The 22,692-nt window shown below is 38.9% G+C and overlaps 1 protein-coding gene across 1 annotated transcript in view; it reads right to left on the bottom strand.

Moving 5' to 3' along the window:
* Nucleotides 1-22,692, bottom strand: part of MAP7D3 (MAP7 domain containing 3) — a 44,927-nt gene that overhangs the window by 9,215 nt on the left and 13,020 nt on the right. The window contains exons 2-13 of the mRNA XM_059824442.1: nucleotides 21,459-21,560; nucleotides 20,537-20,617; nucleotides 18,946-19,109; nucleotides 15,946-16,060; nucleotides 14,952-14,984; nucleotides 9,993-10,094; nucleotides 7,444-7,542; nucleotides 6,943-7,041; nucleotides 5,746-5,871; nucleotides 3,501-3,646; nucleotides 3,000-3,130; nucleotides 2,254-2,498 (exon numbers count right to left, since the gene is read on the bottom strand). Coding sequence (XP_059680425.1) covers nucleotides 2,254-2,498; nucleotides 3,000-3,130; nucleotides 3,501-3,646; nucleotides 5,746-5,871; nucleotides 6,943-7,041; nucleotides 7,444-7,542; nucleotides 9,993-10,094; nucleotides 14,952-14,984; nucleotides 15,946-16,060; nucleotides 18,946-19,109; nucleotides 20,537-20,617; nucleotides 21,459-21,560 — 1,443 coding nt within the window. The remainder of the gene's footprint in view (nucleotides 1-2,253; nucleotides 2,499-2,999; nucleotides 3,131-3,500; nucleotides 3,647-5,745; nucleotides 5,872-6,942; nucleotides 7,042-7,443; nucleotides 7,543-9,992; nucleotides 10,095-14,951; nucleotides 14,985-15,945; nucleotides 16,061-18,945; nucleotides 19,110-20,536; nucleotides 20,618-21,458; nucleotides 21,561-22,692) is intronic.

The following is a 22,692-nucleotide window of genomic DNA, read 5'->3' as shown; positions in this document are numbered from 1 at the left end:
ACTCAGCTCCACTTTCCTTGTACTCCCACTGTCATTCCTGACAAGATCTTTATCTCAAAGGACCTTTTTGTGATAGAAGGGGAAAGAGGGAAACAGGCAAGAGAAATGTCTCAGAACAATTGTAAAATGTACTATTAATTGGATGGAGGGAAGATTCCAACACATTTCAAGGCAAGTCATTTATTCACAATTAATCTAGGAATCATATTCCAAAGCCTTCACTACCCAGATACCAAAAAAGTGAGGCTCCATGATAGCTTATTACCTATCATCATGCATAAGGTGAGAGCTCATGAAGGAGCACTTCTTATGCTTTAAGTTGAAACAAGCCTTTTAACTCTCAGAGAAGCTGCGAAAGGCTGCTGCCAGAACTGACAACTGCTCCAAGTCACTGAAAAATAAAAAGTGTTTTACTGCAGAATGGTATATTTTAGTAGGAAGACACAAAAAACAAGACAAAAACTTGATTGCTGTCTGTCAGCAACGGGCAATCAAGTTTAGTTTGAAGAAAAAGAGATGGTATGAAGATACAAGTGCACAAAACTGAAATTAGGTTGAACCTACAAGACCTAGAGACTGATTTGCCACATGCCATTCATTGGTGCACTCTGACTTCAGAAGCTGTCTGGAATATGGTATTGCACCACCCCACAGGGTGAACTGCCTACACAGACGTGCAAAATGAAAATTGAAAGCAACTTTTTCTTTTTAAGAACAAAGATTTTGCCTCACTTAGCAATATTGCAGTGTACCAAAACATTCAAAGAGATAAACAAAATCATCTCTGTTGAAGAACATGCCCACTATTTCCTTATCTTCTATGTGTCAAAGAAAAAGAGCTTCACCCAGCACCAGTATGAATCACTACAAAGATGACTAGCTTGGAGATCAACAATAAAATAAAACGGAAACAGATAAACTGGGTTAATACAGTTCCAGAAGTCAGTGCAGAGGGGAGACAGGTGGGGCATCCAAGGAACAAGGACAGATGTTCTTGTTCCAGAACAACTGGAAGATACAGAAATAGGACACATTGTTACGGAGCTTTCAACCGACCGATGACATTGATCACAATTGATTATGCCCCCTCTGAGGCATGCAAGATGTTTATCCACAGTAATGTAGCACATCGAGGGATGGACATTCTGACTGCAAAGATAAATGACATGACACTGAAGATGGATGTGCAACTGCATACAAACATCCACATTTGACTATGACATCCAGGTTTCCTTCTAGAGGAACACATGCTCAAAGAACTGTACCATAATGAGTTCTTCAGCTGACTAACACTATTTCACATCCAACATTGAGCAGTGTCAGGAAGAGCCTCAGAAATAACAGACAACTGCAGCAGCTGAGGAATGCACAACAGGAACCATACATGCAGTAACGTGCAGCAAGCATATTTTCCCACTTACCTTGTGTCTGAAGGATTTTCACCCCCCGTACTGCCCACTGGCTGTAGCTTAAATTCCAGAGACCCCTCCTTTTCCTGTTAAGTCTCCCCTAAGTCCTTCTCCGCAGAGAAGTGCCTGCCAGACCTCATCAGAAGGTTCTCCCAGATTCTGTTCTGGAGATGGCAGATGGCATTTTTCCAGTAAGAGGGACAGAGGCTGTGCTTACTTGGCATGAAAATGACGACTAGAAGACTAATTGCTTATCCGGTATATGGCTCTCCTTAATCTACCATGATAGTTTCTCAGTGTGACCTGTGAACTGACCACTTTTTCCTGAGGCAGCAATGATTATACATTCACTGGAATTGAGACTGAGACAGCCTTCTAGCTTTGTGAAAACTGGCTCTCAGCCTGTGACACCCCAGTAGCTGATGTCTTCCTCCAAGCAGGTCTCTACACAAGCCATTTTAAGAACTACTAACTGGACTGAAAGACCTTTGCATAGTTTAACTACTGACTTTGCAAACCTAAGCTAGTAGATCCCTCAGCTGGTGTGGCTGAAGTCCAAAATGCAAACAGGGTTTCTGCTTTTCTTAAAATTATAGTACAAGCAGTAATATTGAAAGCTCCTGACTTAAATCTCCAAGTCAAATAACCCAATTACTGCACTAAAATCCACACCCAAAAGTCATACCACGTAGAATTACTGTATAGATAATCAGCAATGAATAGCTTCTGCCTTAAAGTATCCTACCCTCCAGCGGTCTGCCTCATGAATGAATTATTTCACCAGTCCTAGCACACACTGGAGATGTCTTGAGTAAGAGTACATCAGTCACTGAGAAAAACTCACCTTCTTTGGTCTTTGTGCTAGCTGCTACCGCATCTCTGTCCAAGGCTGGTGAAGCACCTTGCTCTTGTCCTGTTCCTTCTGTATTCTTATCCTTTGGTTTGCTCTCTGCTTCAGTTTTCTTTTTGGTAATGTTTATAACACCTGGCGTGAGAGGTGGACGTTGAATGGGTACCGGTTTAGAGACTGGAGTAGGAGATGGTGGCCTTTGTTTTGACACGCTAGGCGAAGGTGGGCGAGTCTTCTGTCTGTTGAAATAAAAGAGTATTTTTCAGGGCTAACACTGAAAACCTCAAACACGCAACTGAGGACAGCAGTCTACTTTGGTTAGTTTACATTACGTACCTCACTGTTAAAAATAAATCCACCCACAAACTACTGGTGCCTTCCTCATAAAACTCAAATACAGGATTCCAAAATACCCGGGGCACTTGGACTTGCTACTTGTGGGCTAACATCAAAACAGGTCAGCTAGCCCAGACCTCCATTTACTCCATATCAAGGATGAACCCTGTGATTCCAATCCAAGAAGCTTCCTACACTAATACAGGCAGGTCAGCTTATTCAGAAGCTCCCTTGCTTCCTGTTGGTTTTAGTGCAGACTGCACAGAAAACCAGGGTGTATTTTGCCTGCACAAAAGAGACAAAGGTTCAAGTAAGAGCTGCATTCCTACTGTTGAAGGAGAAATCAGACCAAAAACTAAGTCCTCAGCTCTGAATAAAAGAAGATATTTAACCTGGACGCATACCTAACTGCAGAAGGTGATGGAGGACGCTTCACCAAATTAGCAGGAGAGGGGGATCTTCTACGGGCAGACACAGATGGTGAGGGAGGGCGTCTTAAACCAGAACCTGGGGATGGTTTTTCTGTCTCTGATTTCTAAGAAGATACATTAAAAAAAAATAATGCTCACTCTCTAGAATACATTATAAACAGAAGAGCTGCTACCCCAACAAACATACAACTTCAACAAGATGTACTTTACAATTCCTTTATGTTCCAATACACAGACCCAGTCCGTATGTTACCCCAATTAAATTCTGAGAGCCATAAGCAGCAAACAATATGCCTTTAAGATACCAGACAGGTCAAGGACCATAAAAATCCCAATTTCATTTCAATGCTGTGTTTTTTAAGCAAATGCTATTGAATATTTCAGTAAGCAAGCAAGTTGAAACAGGATCCCATCCCGAGCTGTTCCAAACCTCCCAATTAATACAAACGTAATTCCTGTGGATTTTCAACAAACCTGAGTTGAATCTGGTGAACTTGCATCAGATGAAGATACAGAGGACTTCAATCTGTCGATGCTACGGCTGCGCACGGGCACTTTAGGAGTTGGGACTGGGGAATTGATGGAACTGGCTGAAGCTGAACGAGGACAGAGGTGAGATTCTATAAAAGTTAGGAATTTGACAAGACAAAACGAGAACCAAGTGCACAGCATAAGAACAGGAGAAAAGGAAGAGGGAGAAAGAGAGAAAGAAAGATTATGTGTGTTAGAAACCGTACAGAGAAACACCACAGGCAGTGCACATTGCAATGGGTCACGGACACAGACACCACCACCACACGATTAGTACTTTGGAAGCAACAGCACCAAGAATAAAACCGTTCTGAAAGCAGCAGTCTGGAGTAGATAAAAATAAAATGCTTTTCCAAACAACGTCTAAATTTGCAACACACCAGTGTTACTTAACTTTTAGTCAAGCTGCATCTAATCACAAATATTTCAGTTTTAATGGCTTAGCATCTTTCTTTACAAGTTCTTCACGACAGGTTCAAATTTTAAGCACGTTTCCCCCACACTCAAGGAGGAAATCTTCCTTCTTTTCAAAGAGTATTTATAAAAACGGCATTACATTAGGAACCTGAGCATTACTTTACAAACTTTTCTTGTGAAATAAGCGTTTGTGCAACATTATGTTATTCTGCTTTCGCTCTCTGACCCCCTTAATACTATATATGTGTGCCCTTTATCCACATTAACAAATCAAAATAGTTAGTGTAAAACAAACCTATCAAGAGAAAGAGGTCAACTGTTAAACTAAAATACCTTTCCTACCTGAACTGTCAACCTTTTTACATGTAAGATATTGAAAGAAACTGTATATTCTAATTACTTTTTTCACTAACATAATCATAGATGGATAAGCATACACATATGTAAAAATCTACTTCTGAAACTAGATACTGGGTTCTTCTGTAGTCTGAATAAATTGTGACAGATGCCAGCACTGAATTTTTGTAACTTTATGGAAAATACATTTTATTTTTATATTTACAGCATTTGTGCAAGGAGAACTGCATTCTGTTTGTACACAGTTTGTGCTAAAGCACAGGTACGTTTCTACTGAAATGAAGAAAGTACCTCTAAGTAAACTGATAAAAATGTAAAAGTTATCTTTAATTCAGCAATTGTGATTAAGTCTCATGCTGTCAGTGACAGTGAAAAAGATGGTATTTCCCCACATGACATGAACTGAAATATTCATGGTAAAATAAAAGCGGCACATAGATAGGTGTGCAAAAATATGACCATTGACTACAAACCAAAAAAGTAAAAAATGATTATTACACAAGGGGAGTAGTGTAGAAATATCACCATTACCAACAAGGACCAAGTTAAGTGGCATAAGATAAAAAATAAAGATGGAATAACATACTTAAGAGGAAACAAGCAAAACTGGGAATGCAAGTTGTAAGGGAAGAGAAGAGAAAGGACTCCACATTGGTTCCAGATACGCATTTACTGGGTCATTATTACAACCAATAACATTTATAAGACATGTGGGATGCAGCTAGGGCTTGCCCACGATGCAGAGATTCCTGCACTAGTACTAAGCTGAGCCACAGCGTGGGCTTATCAGCTCAGTCCGGACCAATATAAAATTGCTTGAGCCAGCCAGGGTTTCTCTACAGTATCTTCTCCTTCTAGTATGCCTCTGCTTCTACGATCGGCCTAAGTGAAGCCAGCTCAGGGCTCCCTGTACTTATGTTAAGATAACCCCTTTGTCATGTGCCTACAAGAGTTTCTCCCCCTAAAGAAATTTAGGCTTTGATTCCTTTCAGCCTCCTTTGAAATGATATGTTTGTTTGGGTTTTTTCCCCTTTCATTTCCTAGCACTGTTCTCTGACCAGTAAGTCTCATTCATTTGAGGGTACACCCAAATGCAGATCTCTGTCAGTTAAAAAAAAAAAACACAAAGAAAACCCAAAATGAACACCAGTGTCTGGTTCTCTACAGAGCAAGTAAACTGGCACTGGAGTTTAAAAGCCAGTATTACTCTATGGTTTTGTAAAGTAAACATGCAACATAGCATATGAATTGGTTATTACTGACCAAATAAAATACTGGATAAGTAATATTATACATAACCATATATTAACTCTCTGATTCATACTGAAGTGTAGCACAGTTAGCGACTATCATGTAAGTTCTTGCTTGAAGAGCAACTGCATAAAACCTTCAGGCTTTGCTGCCCTCCTGTTACCTGAGGGATCTTGTCCATCAGCCGATAACGTAGCAGCACTTTTACTCCTAGCTAAGGAGGCCTGTGTGGGGGCGAGGAGGCGACTGATTACGCTACTGTCCAGAGGACTGAGCTGGGAGCGACGAGCTAAATGATGAGAACAAATCAAAAAGGATCCAACATGAAATCATATAATGAGAAAGACAAGCAGTACAAAGCAAAGGAAGACTGTGAGCATAGTTGCAAATCATAACAGTTTTGGAAGAAAAATACTGAAGTCATGGAGAGGGAAATCCAAACTAAAAGCACGGAAGGATTAAGCACTGCAATCCTTTATGGTATACTTCTTGTCCTTAGCTTGCTTAATACTAATCATTTTAATGTGCAAAGACTGGCAGAGATGTACAACAGAGATGAATGCTGAAGCCAGTCAAAGTATGAAAAGTTTTTGACCCAGGTCTTCAGAGGTATATTCTCTAGATTGCAGGAAAGGATGTTCTGACATGATAAACAGAAGACTTGCAAGTCAAAGCAAACTGCTATCGTCAGGCTTCATTTGCACACCCAAATTCACATGGACAGCACCCATCATCATCCCATACAGGAAAGATTCTGAAGCAGAATATAATTTCCACTGTTGGCAACAGCTGCTGAAACGGGAAGTTCCAGAATTGTTAACTCAAAGGGAAAAACATGTTAGAAAAGTTGCTAGTCTTCAGCTTTAGGAAGAGTTCCTAGAAAAGAGGTTATCTGTAACCTAGCGGGGAATACACAGACAAAAAGAGAGTGAAGTGAGAACAGGTTTCTTCCTTCTTTGCATGCACGAAGTTTAGGCCAGCAGCAGGAACAGAGAAGTTGCTTTTAAACTGAGTAATGAAAGAGAGTTTAAAAAGCAAAGGTAAGATTTAACTAAGAAGTGAACATATCAGTGACATTTTTACTGTATCTTATATTTAAACCCACCAGCTTTCAAATACGTCTCTCCCAAGCAGAGATATATTTAACAAAGTCAAAGTCCTTCTTACAGGATTTCTTTTTTATCCAAAGGGAGAAATTTAACCTTTACCATTTACAATTTTATCTTTACCACTGGATAACTAAAAAGCCATTAAAAAGTCCTGAAAATTTAAGAACCAAGGAAACTAGTGAAAGTAAGCCTATCCAAACTATACTATGAATGGCTTTAAAAAGAAATATTCAGCTTTATGAAACAACCACCTGTTTTTTCTTCCTTTTTCACTTTTTCTAGTTCTGGAGAGGATTGGGGTTTACTACTCATTCTATTCAAAGATGTGCTCCTCTTCTTTTCTGTTCCTCCTAGAGACCAAGCGTAAGGAAGATTATTTTTAACAAGATATTTATATGCATTGTTTTCTAAACTGCCATTCCCATGCTTTGCTTTTGCCAATCAGCTAAAACCACCGATCTATCGTCATGAAGCATTATTTTCTCATGAGCTAAACGGTTTGCCTACCATTTGTCTTTCTCCCCCCACCCTTCCACTTTTCAGAGGAATAAGGCTGGTTTATAGACACAGTTACCCAATATCTGGCACTGCAATGTGCAGAATGATATTTATGCCACAGTGCACAGACTACATGCACAGCAGTGAAAGCCTGAGTAAAAGCATTTATAATGAAACCAGGACATGGTTTAAAGTCAACTTCAAATATCCCGTTTACTGCCTCCCAATTCTCAAACTAAACTGGTTTCTAGCACCTTTCTGTTCCACCTGCGAACCTTTGACTGCTGACTGCTGAGAATGTAGAGGAACTTTGTTATTCAGTCTGTTTAATGAGGCACTTCTCTTTGTAGTACCTGGAAGTGAAAGTGCATGGATTAATTTTGTTGAAAAGCCTAAAAGTCCCCTCCAACACCTGCCCCACTTCCGTAAGATACAAAAGAGTAATCAAGTCACTTTATAGTATGAATCCTTCAGAAGCAGGAAAACTGGATCAAGAAAGAATTACTCTATATAAAGCATGATTTCTTATATTCCTGTATGTTATTGATCATAGCAGCAGGATGCCAGTCTCAATCGACCTCTTCATTGACCTACCAAGGCCATCCTTGTACACCTCTTTAAATAAATAATTGGAAAAGGCCATTGCTCGCATTCTGTATAAGTAAGAGCAAGAAACAAAGTGGTCAGCTCAGAATTTACAAAGAACACAGCTGATTAAATACTCCACTGATCCAGGGACAAGCATCTTCCTCTCAGTTCCGCGTTATGCTCCTCCACCTTCCCAGGCACATACATATGGCAGAAGCAAACTGGTTAATTCTGCGACTGCATTTTCTGTCATTTGAATTTAGCCATCATTTACCAAGCAGCCATTTCTTCTCGAGTGCAAGACCAAAGCACAGAATGGCTCTAACTTGTTGTAGTTATCTAACCAGTCAGTTAGTCGACCTCTGTATCTCTGGAGTCCTGTTCAAATTTCTTGTATTTCAGGCCACCTGAGAATTTTTCCTCCAAAGCAAACAAGGATTCACAAAGGATTTCAAGGTATGACAGTAAGTTTGAAAGCAATCCCAGTTAGTTGATAATTAGTGACTTCCTTTGTTAGCGGCTTAATTTGTACTTTACAGCCATATTTCTGACTCATACCCAGAGTTGAACCCTGCAGTCACATTATATATAAATATAATTTTAAATCACAAGCAGTCTCCAGTGACTCAGAGCCCCTGCAGCTACGCCAGGATACATATATTCACTGATTTCCCCTGCCAGGCATTCAGTGTATGAGTGCAAGTTTTTCCGCTGCATCACCTTCCAACATGAACCAGCAAAATCACTGTTAGCTGTGTCCATGTTAGGGATTCTTCTAGCACAGCTCATCTGATCAAAGGTTGTAGATTGACAGAACATTGCAGCATAGACCTAGTTGAACTTGTTTTTGTATTAAACAGTTCTTAGCTTATTAATGCTTTTCGTCATTTTGGGGGAAAAAATGCAACATTTGGCACACAGGCAAGCTCCTATGAAACACTGGGAAGATTCCCCACAAGGAAATCGCAGGCTAAAACAAGCTGGTATATGGCTCATGCAAATAATTTTTTTTTCTTAAGTAGATAAGGACAATTCCTTGTGTTTCGTAAATTATTTTTTTTTTGGAGATGGCAGATTGCCATGATTTACAGAATGACCTTGACGTAACATTCTGTAAGGTCTGTTTCTTATTTCCTCTCCATAAGTAGCTTGCATGTATTGGGATGGAGCAGAGGGAAGGAGGCAGAGAGGAGACTCGCATGTACAGGTTTACGAGAGAGTGGGAAAACCAAAGATCTATCCCATCCTCTGCATCCCTGTTAAGACCAGCTGGGTAGTGCACATTTTAAACATGACACACTGCAGTCAGAGGAGCTTCGTCCACCCCAAAGTTGCAATTCAAAACAAGACTGGAAGCCACAGAAATTGGTAGACTATCTCTAGAGTGCAAACACTCTCAGAAACCCTTAAAAAAATAAAATGAAAGAAATAGTTGGCTTCCAGACCACTTCTATTCCTTGACTGTCATTGGCACAGTAAGTAACCCAGAATGCTCGCAGGCAGTGATGTGCACTAACAGTTTAAGAAATGCATAATTTGGGTATCAGTATCAAGATTACACTAATCTTATGGGCTAGGAAATGGTGTCAGAGCTGCACGCTATGGCTATAATCCAGGCCAAAATGAAACAATCTCCTCCCACCCAAAAAACTCCAACAGGTGTCAGAGTTTTTCATTCATCCTTATCTATTTGGTTAAAGCAGAATTCTAGTATCACAATAAAGTGTGTGTCTATAGAGTACAGGACTGGCACAACAGAAAGATATCAAAACTAAGGTCATTTTTTCCTTCCCACAGGCAATCAAATGACTGAAGTTGTCTAACAGAACAAGACAAACTTTACTTTTTGTACTATTTCTACTTTGCTGAAATTTTAGGGTGTGATTTAAGGCATGCAAACCCCTAAAGATGATGTGAAATGATTTGTGAATCAATCATTCACCAAGATTTGACTTTAGTAAAACAATTACAGAAATAAAAAATAAAAAACCAGCAATCTTTACCGTTACTCTTCTCCTCTAACAGATCACACCAACTGGGTCAAAGCCCTGAACAGTCAAGCTGGATTAACAAATTGTATGAAATGCATTTGAGATCAAAATATGAAGTGAGTTACAGAGCAAGGGAGGAAGAGGAGTATCATTCCACCTCTTGTCTCCTCCCCAAATAACAGTTAAGCAGTACACCTGCTACCAGCAGACACACAAACACTTACTTCGATCAGAAGCGTTTAAAAGCGCTGCAGACGATGACAACCGTTTATTCATGACAGCTTCTGTCTGTTTGAGGCTTGCTGTGGAGGTGGACCGCTTGCTGGCTGTGTAAAGAAGTGCTTACTTTAGAATTCATCTTCACACCTGAGGAAGAACCTTTCACACACTGCTGTGAGCTAACTTTGGAAGCATTACATCCTGAAAGGTTTTTCCAGTTTTGCTTAAACAGAGATTTTTTTTTTCCCCCTTTGAACAGACTTGATACAATTAGCACCAGTTGTAACGTGCACAGAAAAGGCATTTAGTTTTAACAGAGCAATGCCAAGGTTTTAGGCATATGTATGCAAACAGGTGATTTTTAAACCCTGTGCTCCTAAAATGTAAAGACAAAAGCTACTGAGGCTGTGTGTTGTTACCAGACTGGCAAGACAGAGAAAGTAACAACAAAACCTGAATAACAATAGTTTCTTCACATAGGTATGTCAAAAGAGTTTTTCAATCACTAGTTAACAAAACCAAACCAAACCAAAACAAATGCTTTTGGAGGGATAAAAGCAAGTCCTGAGGAAAGGCAAGATTTCTGATTACTTCCCAAGGGTTGCTCTATTTTACACATTTCCTTTTTTTTTCCGAAAGCTAGTCCTTAAGTTCATGTTTCCTATCAATTTTGCAACTCTTCTGACAAAAAATTGCCACAAGAGGCATTAATTATTTTTTTGTATGTGTATACACACACACATATATACACATAAAAATCACATCTCACATGGCAAGATTTCAAGTTTACTACAAGCCAGATAAATACCCGCTTTTTAATTTCAAATAATGTACTTTCAGGATGAACTCTACTCCAGCATGTGAAAGCCTTGGAAAAGCATGTACCTGTTGCTATGGGAACTCAATAAGCAGAAAACAGTAATGCACATAAAGTAATGCGGACTAGCATAAGAAACACAAAAAATTCTATACATCAAACACAAGTAATCGATTTTGCTGGCATACTGGACAGCAAAGATGATTAATGTGAACTCATTAGTGCATAAGTACCAAAGGAAAAAGCAGCTGTACTCACCACAGAGGCAGCATCTTTTCCCTTTGGCCAGCATGCTCCTTATAGCAAGAGCCAGGACATAAGGATTCCTATGGACAGCCCTGCATCCGCATTGTACTTTTGAAACATGTACCCAACCCAGGCTTCCTGCGCTAGGGGCCTCCCACAAAACAGGGTCAAGTGAAAACCAGATTTTGGAGCTGAAGCTACAAAAGTTGCAAGCTCTTGTCACAGTGAACAAGAATAAAGTCCCCACGGGGTAAGAGGGAGAAAGGGGGATCTATTGAATCCAGTCAAGAAATGGAGATCTGAGCTTAGCAGATACTTTCCCAACATAACAAAAAAAAATTGGCATTTTGTGAATGAAGCCAGAGTACTGGGATAACTAAAAGAGCCTTGAGAGTTTTTATATACAAAAATGAGGAAACTCGTAATTCATGTGTTTGGGTGTTTTCAAAGGAAAAGACTACCCTCTAGCGTCTGCTCTTAAAAAAAAAGCCTGGCTCCTGCCAGAGCTCAGGCGTTAGGCCTCCAAACATCGTAGAGATGCTTCATACAAATTTCTCTTTGTTCAAATTAGCGCTTGCATGAAATCTGAGATTTGGTTCATCACCTACTAAGACCCAGAGGGCAGAAAATTAAATCTTGCCTTGAGGAAAACTACACTGAGCAAAGTAATTCTTTTCCAGCAAATTCACAAGTTATGCAGATGTTAGTAAAGAGACAAGAGATGAAACTTCTACTAGAAGATTCAAAAGAAAAAAATGACAGTCTATATATGACTGTTCAAACAAAAAACAGGTATCAGGTTCCATTTTACAGGGAAACAGAGAGCAGTGGTGAGGACATGAGCTAATATCCCAGTTGATGCCTTGACTGAAAAAAATCTAATTGGTAAAGGGTACTCATACAGATATTTGAGTTTTCTTTTTCCAGAAAATTTTAAGACCTTAGGAAGTCAATGCTTTTTTGTTCAATACTTTTGCAAATACATGATCAGATGGCCTCAACTTTTTCCCTACCTCAACCACAAGATAGCTTCTGCAAACCTGAAAGCTTTGGACAATTCACTAGGAAAAAAGCTTTAGAAGTCAGACACGATATTCTCGAGTAAGGTAGTCAGGTTACATAGGTAAATTACTCTTTTGTATTTTTGGGGAAAAGTTAAATTACTTGCATCAAGGGATTCTAAATGGAAGAAGCCTATAGCATAGTCCTTAAGAAAATCATTATTAGAGAGAGCAGCTCTCAACCTAGCTTCTGAGTTTCACTGGGAGAGGGTACTGGAGCACTGCCTATCTGAGGCTGGATAAGATTAGTTTATTTAGCCTAATTTTATCTGTCTCTTAGTTCCTTCCAAATTTCTACTAGGACAAGGAAGCTCTTTATTTAGAAAGGAGAAACACTGGCAGCCCAATTTCTATTCTAATAGCACGTCTCCACTACAGATGCACCTGAACGTCTAGTTTTGCTCAGCAGTCATCACTAAATGTCCCTCATTTACAAGGACTCTGTCATCAAGGATGCTTTATTACACAGCCTTGCCATTTCTCTTCGCAGACCCACACCCTACATGTTTCATCTTAGCCCTGACAGCAATGTCATTAATGTAACATTTGACTCTGGGGCTTTCATCCATTTTTAAATTTCAGGCCATCAGCGGGGTACTTGGTGCAGTCTCAATGAAAGACATTCTGTACATAATGCAGAATGGCTAATGGTTGGTGAAATGTTCAATTACGTGGGGTTTACGTACCAGAGCACACTACCTCTATCACCTACAAATGCTGCTTTAACAGTAATATTCCTAAATATTACTGCTGACATGGCCAGTTCATGGAAGAACATATCTGATTTTATATTTTTTTGCACAGGAATACAATAGACAAGAAAGCCTTTAGTCCTAAAATAACGTAAAGAATATTTGAAATCTGTTCCCCAACGGTTTTAATTTTAAAAAATGGAGCCTTTAATCCCACATCTGCCACAGAAACTGATGGTGGGGGAAAAAAAAAAAAATTGTACTGAACCTTGCTTTAGACATGCTGTTAGAAAAGGTGCACTACTTGGCCACAATGATGTAATGTAGCAGAGCTCATATGGTGTCATTTTTCAGAAATCCAAAAGTAATTGGTGTCCTTCCAGCAATTGCGCAAATATAAGTGAAAGGGACCAAATGAGGATTTTTAGAAAGCCAGCTAGACTGAGGCATCCTACATGGTTTGGGTAGATTTTAAATAACAATTAAGTGAGAAGCTTCCAGAAAGTTAAAAAGCTAAGGACGATCCGGATATGGGAGTAAATATGAGAAGCACGAATTCCACATTATCCAGCCCAGGTAAAACAGCTGTACGTTTGCAACCTCAACATAAACATGAACAGGAATTTAAAACAGCGTGCATGCACAAGTGTCTTAGTCAAACACCGCATTATCTGTTTATCTCCATAGTAAATTTTTTTTAAAACTGGTGCCGTTATTCAAATTGATCAACAGTAAGCTGAACTTATCTGCTCCTCCTGTTGTTACTTCATGATGCATAAGGTACAGCTTAAGTGCCTATTTTTACATCAGGAGCATGTTTTTTGGAAAACACTTTGTTTTTAATGTGCTTGAGCAGCTCAGTGGTTCAAGTCTTCCTCCCCGATCAAAAGGACAGACAAGACTAATTTCCTTGCATAAATGAGGAGAGAGCAAAGGCCATTATTTTATGTTTGTTATAAAGTTTAGCTTTAAAATTAGATAAGGTAGAAAAGAATAGAGGAGAAAAAAAAAATTGTTTTCCTAAACGTCTAAGGCAAATGCGATTTCCTAGTTTCAAGGTTAAATGACATTTGGTAACGTGGAATACAGTAATTGGATTTATATATGTACCCAAAGAACACATGTTAAACAGGTAAATCAATCCAGTCAAACTGGCTAATTTTGGAGAAAATTAGGGATTCATGCTGTACAGAAAAAGGGGAAGAGAGAAGTTAAATAAAACACACATGCTTCTGCTGTGTTGCCAGAATAAGCCACAGTAGTTAAATCATACTCAGTCAGACTTTCATTGCATTTTCAAGTCTCATATTGTCAGCATTACAAGACAGCTGTATTGAATTAGTAATGCTGTGAGCATGCACAGATTTTCAGAATTCAGATTTAGCTGGGTCTCAGCTGAGAGCTATCATCTGAAACTAGCTACAAGAAATAATTTTGCTTATTAAACATATAGCCTTGACAAATATATCAGTGATCCAAAGCATTTCTATGAATGGCTCAGTCTGTGCACTGGAAAGTGCCAGAAATCCAATTAAAACACACTTAATATATGGAATTTTATTTAGATAATTGGACAGATCTGATTTTGCAAAACCCTTCATGGAAAAAGTATCAAACTGCACAAAGGACCCATTCCCTTTCACAAAGTTTCAGCAAAATATAATTTGATTTTGCAAATGTTACTTCAATTGCTGGCAAAACAAAGCAAAAAGAAAACAAACCAAGCCGTACCATGTACATTTTGCAAATTAGGAAACAATGAAAGGGTTTGAAATTGCCCTTAAAAAATAGAAAACTTAAAACTACTGAACTAATTTATATTCAAATACATACCACTAAGAATTTCTCTTCTCCTCCCCCATGCTGTATCCAGTAAACTTTAAAAACCCAAGTGCACATATCCTTTCCCTGAAAATTCCCTCAGGATGCCATGACTTAAGCTGTAGTTTAATTAGCTGGGAGGGTTAGTTAAAAGCATAGGGGGCTGCTTTCTACTTAGGGATCACATTTGTTGCACAGCTGGCCAAGATCCAGGAAAAGATCTATCAGAAGATGGTTTTCCTTAGTTTCAGAGAAACAAGGACTCAAGTTTAAAAGGTTAGTAGTCAGTGTGAAACAACAGAAAAAGAACATTTTAGAAATCAATACCACCACTTCCACCTTCATCTGCGGTCTGTTGTTCTGTAGAAGAAGAAGGTTTGTAAGCTAAGTCACAAGGTCAAACAGCAAACAATGCAAGTTAACCAAAAAATGGGGAAGCTGGATATCATAATGATAATTTATATCAAAGCACTTTCAAACATGTTATAAACACTTAAAAGTCAACACTCAAGCTGACAGAAGATGACACTATTAAAACACAGTCAGTACAATTCCACCAATTCAGAAGACAGGCTGAATTGAAGCATTTTTTTCTTTTATTTTATTCCTGGACAGTAACTCCTGTTAAGTTACTTATTGGCGGGGTCTTCCAGTTAGCTAGTGCATGAAAAGATCCCTTCCACTGCAATCCTGATTTGCTGGTCTGATTTCAGAATGTTTACCAGCACAAACAGTTAATTGTGTGAAACAGGAAACAATCTGAGCTCAAATTAAAGAGCATTAAAGTGCATCACCTAATCTAGAACAGAACATACTCTCTGAGAAGCTCGGACACTGCCCACTGCATCTCCTTACCCGTTACTGGTTGTTCAAATAATCAGTTAGCATTCTGTAACTCCAAGGGTGTGTTTAAAACATTTTAGATGCAATATTACAGTACAATTGGGTTTTTTTGTTCAGTTTATCATCAGTCTTAGCACACCATTACATGTACTGCATTTGAAGGACTCAGAATTATTTTAACACTATACAATACAAATCCCCTTATCTGATGGTTGGGGGCTAGCAATGCAATGCTTCCAGGTGTTGTATTTCCCATGTGGCTTCTCTCTAGCTCTTCCAAAGTCAAAAATAGCTCTAAGTCTGAGCAGCATTTCAGGGCAAGTACAGATACGAATCCTTTCCCAAGAGCTCCCCACAGATCCTGTTGTAAGATCCAATATAGGAAAGGATGCCCAGGTCCCTGTGAATAGTGCTGCACCTCCAGTGTTCATACATAATATTCTGTGATTTTAGCCATGATGGAAAAGGTGCTACTTACCTGTTTTGCTCTCCGAATCTGGAGTTACAGACCCTCCCCATGACCATCTCTTCTGTCGTGTTTCCAGTCGCTGATTCCGTTCCAAGGTACGATGCATAACTGCTTCATATCGCTCCTATCAAACAACACCTCTATGAAGCTACATAACTATAAAGCACAGCTATGCCGGAAGACAAAATATAGATTCCGCCCCCCCCCCCCCCAAGTATGATTTAAAATCTGTTTTACCTATACTGCCTCATAACAAGCTTTTGTTACAAAAACTGTAATGCAAAGAAAGTTAAGGGCAATTAATGGTTTCAAAACACAGCAAACATGATTAGGTTGAGCTAAAGCACAGATAATCTATTCTACTCTTTACTTTAAATAGCCACCAAACAGATTTCCTATTCAGTAAACAGCACTACTTATTTTCTAAATAGGGATGAACCCCAAACTGAGCAAAAATAACTGCTTATCCTTTAAACTAGTTATATTCTGAAGTTATTTCTAAAAGGCGCTAAAAATTCTCCATTATAAAATACCAAGTATAAGGTTATTTGTATTTTCAGAGAACTACACAAACACTGACCCAAGTCTTAACAGATACTGACATTAATAGAGATACAATGAAACCAGAAATAGCAAGCCATGAAGGCAGAACTGCAAAAAAGACCAATCAACTCCACACCTCAGCAACCACTGCTGACAGGACAAAGAGGAGTGAAAGAAGCTTTCTCTTCTGTTTCCAGGAGTAGTAACTGCTAACATGGGAACTTTAGCTCTTGTGCGTAAAGATGAACTGTAAACAATGCTAGATTGTTTCTTCTCTGTAATCAGCCAGGTTTCCATACAGGTGTCAACAACAGATTTCTCTTCTGGAATAGTCATATCCCAAGGGATCTTTTGAAGCAGTATTTACTGCTGATACATCACTGTAAGATGCCAAGGGGACTCATTATGCACAATTTCTCCCTCTTGAGGACACAAGAGTTTCACCTTCTTTCAACACCATTTCACAACACAAACTAAGAAAGTTGCAGTGTATAACACACAAAGTAAACTTGGAAGGAAGGGAGGAAGGATTCCATTCACTGACAAAAGATAAAATAAAAAGTTTTTGTTTGAAATATAAAGCTTAGCTTCCCCTCTGTTAAAGAAACCTGAACTAGAGTTTACCTAAGGTGCCAAAGTTCCCAGACATTATGTAATCTGTAGATGATATTTTCAGGGAGGTATCCGCAGTGCAGTAATTCTTCAAAGTCATAGTTAAAGACATAGGCTTCGCTTTACAAACAACAGAAAGTCAGTTATCAGCTCAAGACATAAAAACGTAGTAAGTTGCACAGCTGTACAGAGTAACTGAGTAACTGTGAGAAGACAGGTATCTCAATCCTAGCCATGGCTAGTTGTCTTCAAGACTCTCTTAGGCTGAGAACCACTTCTTTTCCCACAGTATTTGCTGTTGTGCTCCTTCTACTTTATCTAAGGAAGATGATTAACTAAATGAGACTTGGCTGAAGTACCTAACAAGAATGTTGGAGACTACGTATTTTTTGATGCACTTCTATCTACTAAATTTACAATTGTAGATGGTATCTTGCTGGCAAGTATTGCCCTAAGATATCTTAGCTTCTTTAAAAGTGATTATTTTCTAATGTTGGGGTACCAAAGTCAAGATCTGTTTTCACTTTCTGGTTGAAAGCAAGGCTTACGGGTCAAGTGCACACTATTTTCCCACCTGCCAGATTCTTCATGTATAACTCTCTATGTACAAGGTCATCTTCCTCCAGGGACCAAGTGAAAGACAAGGTGAACACCAATCAAACACTCATCAGCTAGTCCTTGTCTCCCTTGATTATTCACCCTGGTGGCCACTTAAAACATATCCACTGTCCTCAAAATTACATGAATAAATGTACTATAGGCTTAGGGCTAACACCTCTTGAAGCATAAGGGATGCTTTTTGCTTAAAGTAGTTGCTTAAAGAGATGATACTGCACTGGACTGCAGTCAAGGCCCACCCAAACATTTCTGCTTGTTCTCCAGCAATGTAAACTATTCCATGAAGTTCAAATGGAATATCAGTCTGAACACACCCAGAAGCCGATTACAGATAACCAAACACCAGTGTAGAATACTGCCAGTCAAAAAGGGTAAAAAAGTTGTATTGCTAGAACAATGTAACAATGGCTAGACTCCAAGGGAACAGCCAGCCAGGCTCACAGGCTCTTCATCAATGACCCACAGCAAGTTCTTACAACTAGCTTATGAAAGCACACGTGTGTCATGCCTTTACTGCTGACACGCTGGAAATGAACCCTTTCAGAACCTGCACTGCATTTAATATGCACTAGCAGACCTACTCTTCAAAAGGCATGGCATAACTTTATGTATTTATTTCTACTTTCAGCTTCTATCAATTTGCAACGAACTCTGCAACTCAAATACTGCTGTGCTGGTCCATATGCAGTCAAGCGAAGGCAAAGAGTCAAGTAAGAACAGTCAATACACAGTTCAAAGCAGCAAATGGTAACTACACAGATAACATTATCAACCACACAACATATAGTAACAAATTATAATTTAGAAGAACTGAAAGAATGTGAGCCTCTTAGGCCACAGTGGGGCTCCCAGAAAGCAAAACACAGAATTGAGGGAAGTCTAAGACCTGTTACTCACACTGATTTACGAACAGAATCTACAAAGTGCACCAAAAGGAATCTGGAAATCTAGGAATACAGGGTGGGCTATTTGCTCATGTGAAAAATAACCAGTGGCCAAACAGCAGCAACAGCCCCTGAAGTCCTGAGTGCGTCAGGTATAGCTAAACGTAGGCCTGGGATGGGGAACAGAGACATGTGTCTATATAGTCCAACGTACAGATGTGGAAAATATTTTTATATTCTAATACGTTCATCATTTCCGTAACTTTCTATTTCACACCACTTCAGACCATGGTTAATGTGGGAAAACAATGTAGGAGTTTCTTTAAAACTATAGAACTTCGATGCGTAGTACCTTTTCCTCCTCTATTTTCTGTTTTCTCTTTTCTTCTACTGCTGCCCTCCGTTGTTCCTCTTTCTGCTTCTGTTCTTTTAGCTTTTTCTGCCTTTCTTCTAACTGTTTTTCATACTGGAGTTTTGCTTTTCTCTCCTTTTCAAGGATTTGTGTCTCTTTGGCAGCTGTAAATTTTTAAGAAAAAAATGAAAATCAAACTTAACTATTCATTGATATTACAACACAACTTAGAGGCAGGAGACTACCAAGCAAAATTATCACCACTTAAAGCTAAAACATACAGCAAGATTAGCTTGCAGAGCTGGATGACACTGCACATGACGACAGAAGAGTCTTTAATTCTGTTCCCAGGTTGGGCAGGGATTAGAACCTTTCCTGCCATTAGACTTTACTGTCTAGACAGGAATGTCAGGATATGCATATACCTATGTTAAGCATATACTTTTCTTGCCATCCTAATAATGAAGTCTTTAAAAGTAAGTAGTAAGTTGAGTATCAAAAGGTGGATTTTCTACGTTGAGATTTTCATTTTTTTTAGAACAAGATATAATGAAAAGATTTAAAGCATCAAGTGACAAGATGGGAAAATCCCACAGTTACTGCATCCGAGTTCAAAATAGTTATGTCACTATTCTCTGCAGCCTCCACCTCAGAACAGCTGTGCGCAGTTTAACAGGAAGCTTCAAGTCCTGTGACAAAAAGTTAGTCATTGAATACACAGTGGAAGTATTTTCCACGGCTAGACAGATGAAATGAACCAAGACACCAGATAATTATTACACCAACAATGCACGGGCAGTATCTACATATACGGCCCCCAAAATGCTCCTGAATTTATGTCCATCCTAGTCCTATCCTGTCCCCATGTTAAGATAACACAATCATTCCCGTTGCTGCATGTCTTTGCTTTTATGTTAAGAAACAAACATACAGGCCAGAGAGACGCCCCTCCTCACAAGCTGGGAGACCAAGACCCAGGACTGCAGGGCATACTGTGATCCTTTCATCTCTTGCTGCACATACATGCACTGATTCACATCATGAACAGCATAAAGCTGGGCAAGAGTTTTATGCATTTCTCTAGGTCTCAGATTCTTTACTAAGATAAAGCGCATACTGCTGAAACTTCAATCCGGGAGTCATTTCAGTGTGCTAGGGAACAAGGGAAGCAGTGTTCAAGGCAATCAAGTCATTTAACTAGCTAAATCTTTTTTGGTTTTCTCCGAATCAGCATTCCCCAAACCTCCGACTTCAGGGCTACAGGAAGCAGTTCTAAGATAAAAGTTTTACTTTCACAAGTGTTTTTGTTAAGGCTTTCAGTGAGAAATTGGCTAAATTTGCTTGGTGGTCACTAAGAAATGGAAGGTCAGAAGTGACACACAGCTTCAAGAAGCTAAAAATCTCTGGGATGTTTTCCTCTCAAATCTAATTCAGGTTCACAGATGGTCACTGATGCAAGACCAAGAACAGACCTTGTCTCTTGTCCCCAGCAAGCTGAAAAAAGTGACTGAACAAGGAGTAAAAGAGTATCAGTTATTCCTTTATCACAAATATTTTAGAAAATTATATTTTAAATTGAACATGAAAATACCATGTTGCTTTTCCCGCTCTTCTCTACGCTCCCTGGCCAGTCTTTGTCTTTCTTCTGTTCTTAGAATGGAACCATCTATCACTGTCAAAAGAAAAATTGAAGACACATAATTGTCAGTTATTTTGAACATTCAAATTTAAATAAAAAAGTCAAAAGTCTTAACTATCAAAAGGAGAATGGAACTTCCTAAGAGATACACATACTACCACTAAAGCACTGCACACTCTATATAGAGATTAAAAATGTCATCTGAAAAATTCATAGGAAGCTGAATACCCCTTTTCCCCTTTCCATTCCCTCACAACAACTAATCCACTATTTTTAATAGGTGCAGCAGAAAGCATATACAGTATTAAAAAGCCCAATACATACAGTCAAAAGAAAGCCTGAGCAGAAGTCAGACACGTGTGAGAACATACCCTTATTCCAAATTCAGCTCTGATCCTCATTCTTGTACATATTAATTCCTATGACCAAGAATTACAGGAATCGAGGAAAACTCAATCTGAGAACAGATAGTTCACCCGTCATGACAAATTCAAAGCGCTGTAGGATAGCTAGTTTGCAGGCTAAGCAGAACCAAGACTGCTTAAGTCTTTGCAGATATAAAAACTTGAATTTCAGCAAGAAGTGAACTGGTAACCTGACCAAAGCACAAAAGAAATCAATTATCTTTGTTGCTATGCCCCGCTGAAAAGATAGGCAACTTCACCAACTGAACTCTGAGTGAGTCAAGAGCAAAAGTCTGTCATCAAAACCAGACCTTCAATGAATCTACGGACTATCCACCCGGTGCTTTACGCTCTGATGCCTTCCGAAGAAAAAGAATCAGACTTCTTTTTAAAAGATGTTTTATTCATTCTCTACTAACTCTCCCTTGTGAACCCAGCACTTCATTAACAACAATGACCAATAATTATACCTGGTTTAGTTGCTGTCTTTATATTTATTGAGGTCTGGACTGCAATAGGGCTAACAGCGCTTTGGCTTCTTCTTTCTTCTGCTATGGCTTGGGCTGCAGCAACTGTGAGAAAGAATCATTCCATATTAAGAAAAGCTCTATTACCAAGCCTCATGAAATAAATATCTAAAATAAATACATAAAATTTTATTTGAGGTTGCAGATCATTTTATTAAATAACTAATGTGGGACTGCTCAACTTGTAAGAAGAAAAAACTTGGTCGAATGAGACTTCAGACTGGGCACAGCTTTTCTTTGTAAAAACAACAGCTACAGAACCTTATGTTTTAAAATGTGTAGCAAAGGACTATAGTGTTTCAAAAAAAAATCAAACTTATTTAATAACTTTTCTAAGAAGAAAAACAATATTTAGCAAAGTTTTGAGTCTGATTTACACTTAATAATTAAAACTCTTTGCTACCACATGTGTATTTGCAGGCTGAACACATATATGTAATAGTCGATTAGCACTGGTAGAATCATATTCTGACGAGACCCAAGCAGGGAAAGGTTTATGAAGACCTTTCATTATTTCATGACATGAAACAGAAAGTGGATTAGCGGCATAAAGTAAACCATTAAGGGATGCTTACAATGTACTTCTAAAACTGGATCTTCAAAAATAAATTTTAATTATAAATTAGAATCCAAAACAGTAATTTGAAGATTTGTGCAGAGACCCATTCACCTTATTTGAGTTTCACCAAGGTGAGTACAGTGAACTGCAGGGCTACGACTTCCAGTTAATCATACAGAAATGAAATGCTAGCAATTTTAATTTCGCTGAATAAAAAAACCCCATTAAGTAGTCAGGGAGACATTTACTGTATCACTTTCCACAGATTTTCTTTATTTTGGTATCAACTTTCACTTTAACTAATCACCTTTTAGGGTGTGAAGGTGAAGTGTTACAGGGAAAGCAGGCAGGGCAACCTGTAAGACAGCATTACCCCATTTTCCTGCACAGCTTTGAACAGGAGTGTCCTTACAGCAGTGACATCTTGTTCTCACCTTGGCTGACAGATAGGGGGAGATCAACTTGGTTCTTACAGAAAAACCCAACTTCGGGGGAAACGAGAACACACCATGCAATTAACCAAACATGAGAAAGCAGAAGTCAATGCCTGTTTTAAACAGAAAAGGCAATCCACAGAAGTAACACATAACGTGCCGTGATTTCAACCGTAACGTGAAG

The sequence above is a fragment of the Gavia stellata genome, chromosome 14 (genome assembly GCF_030936135.1).
Source record: "Gavia stellata isolate bGavSte3 chromosome 14, bGavSte3.hap2, whole genome shotgun sequence".
NCBI classification, from domain to species: domain Eukaryota; kingdom Metazoa; phylum Chordata; class Aves; order Gaviiformes; family Gaviidae; genus Gavia; species Gavia stellata.
The sequence above is the reverse complement of the archived record's forward strand: the minus strand, read 5'-3'. Positions and strand labels throughout refer to the sequence as shown.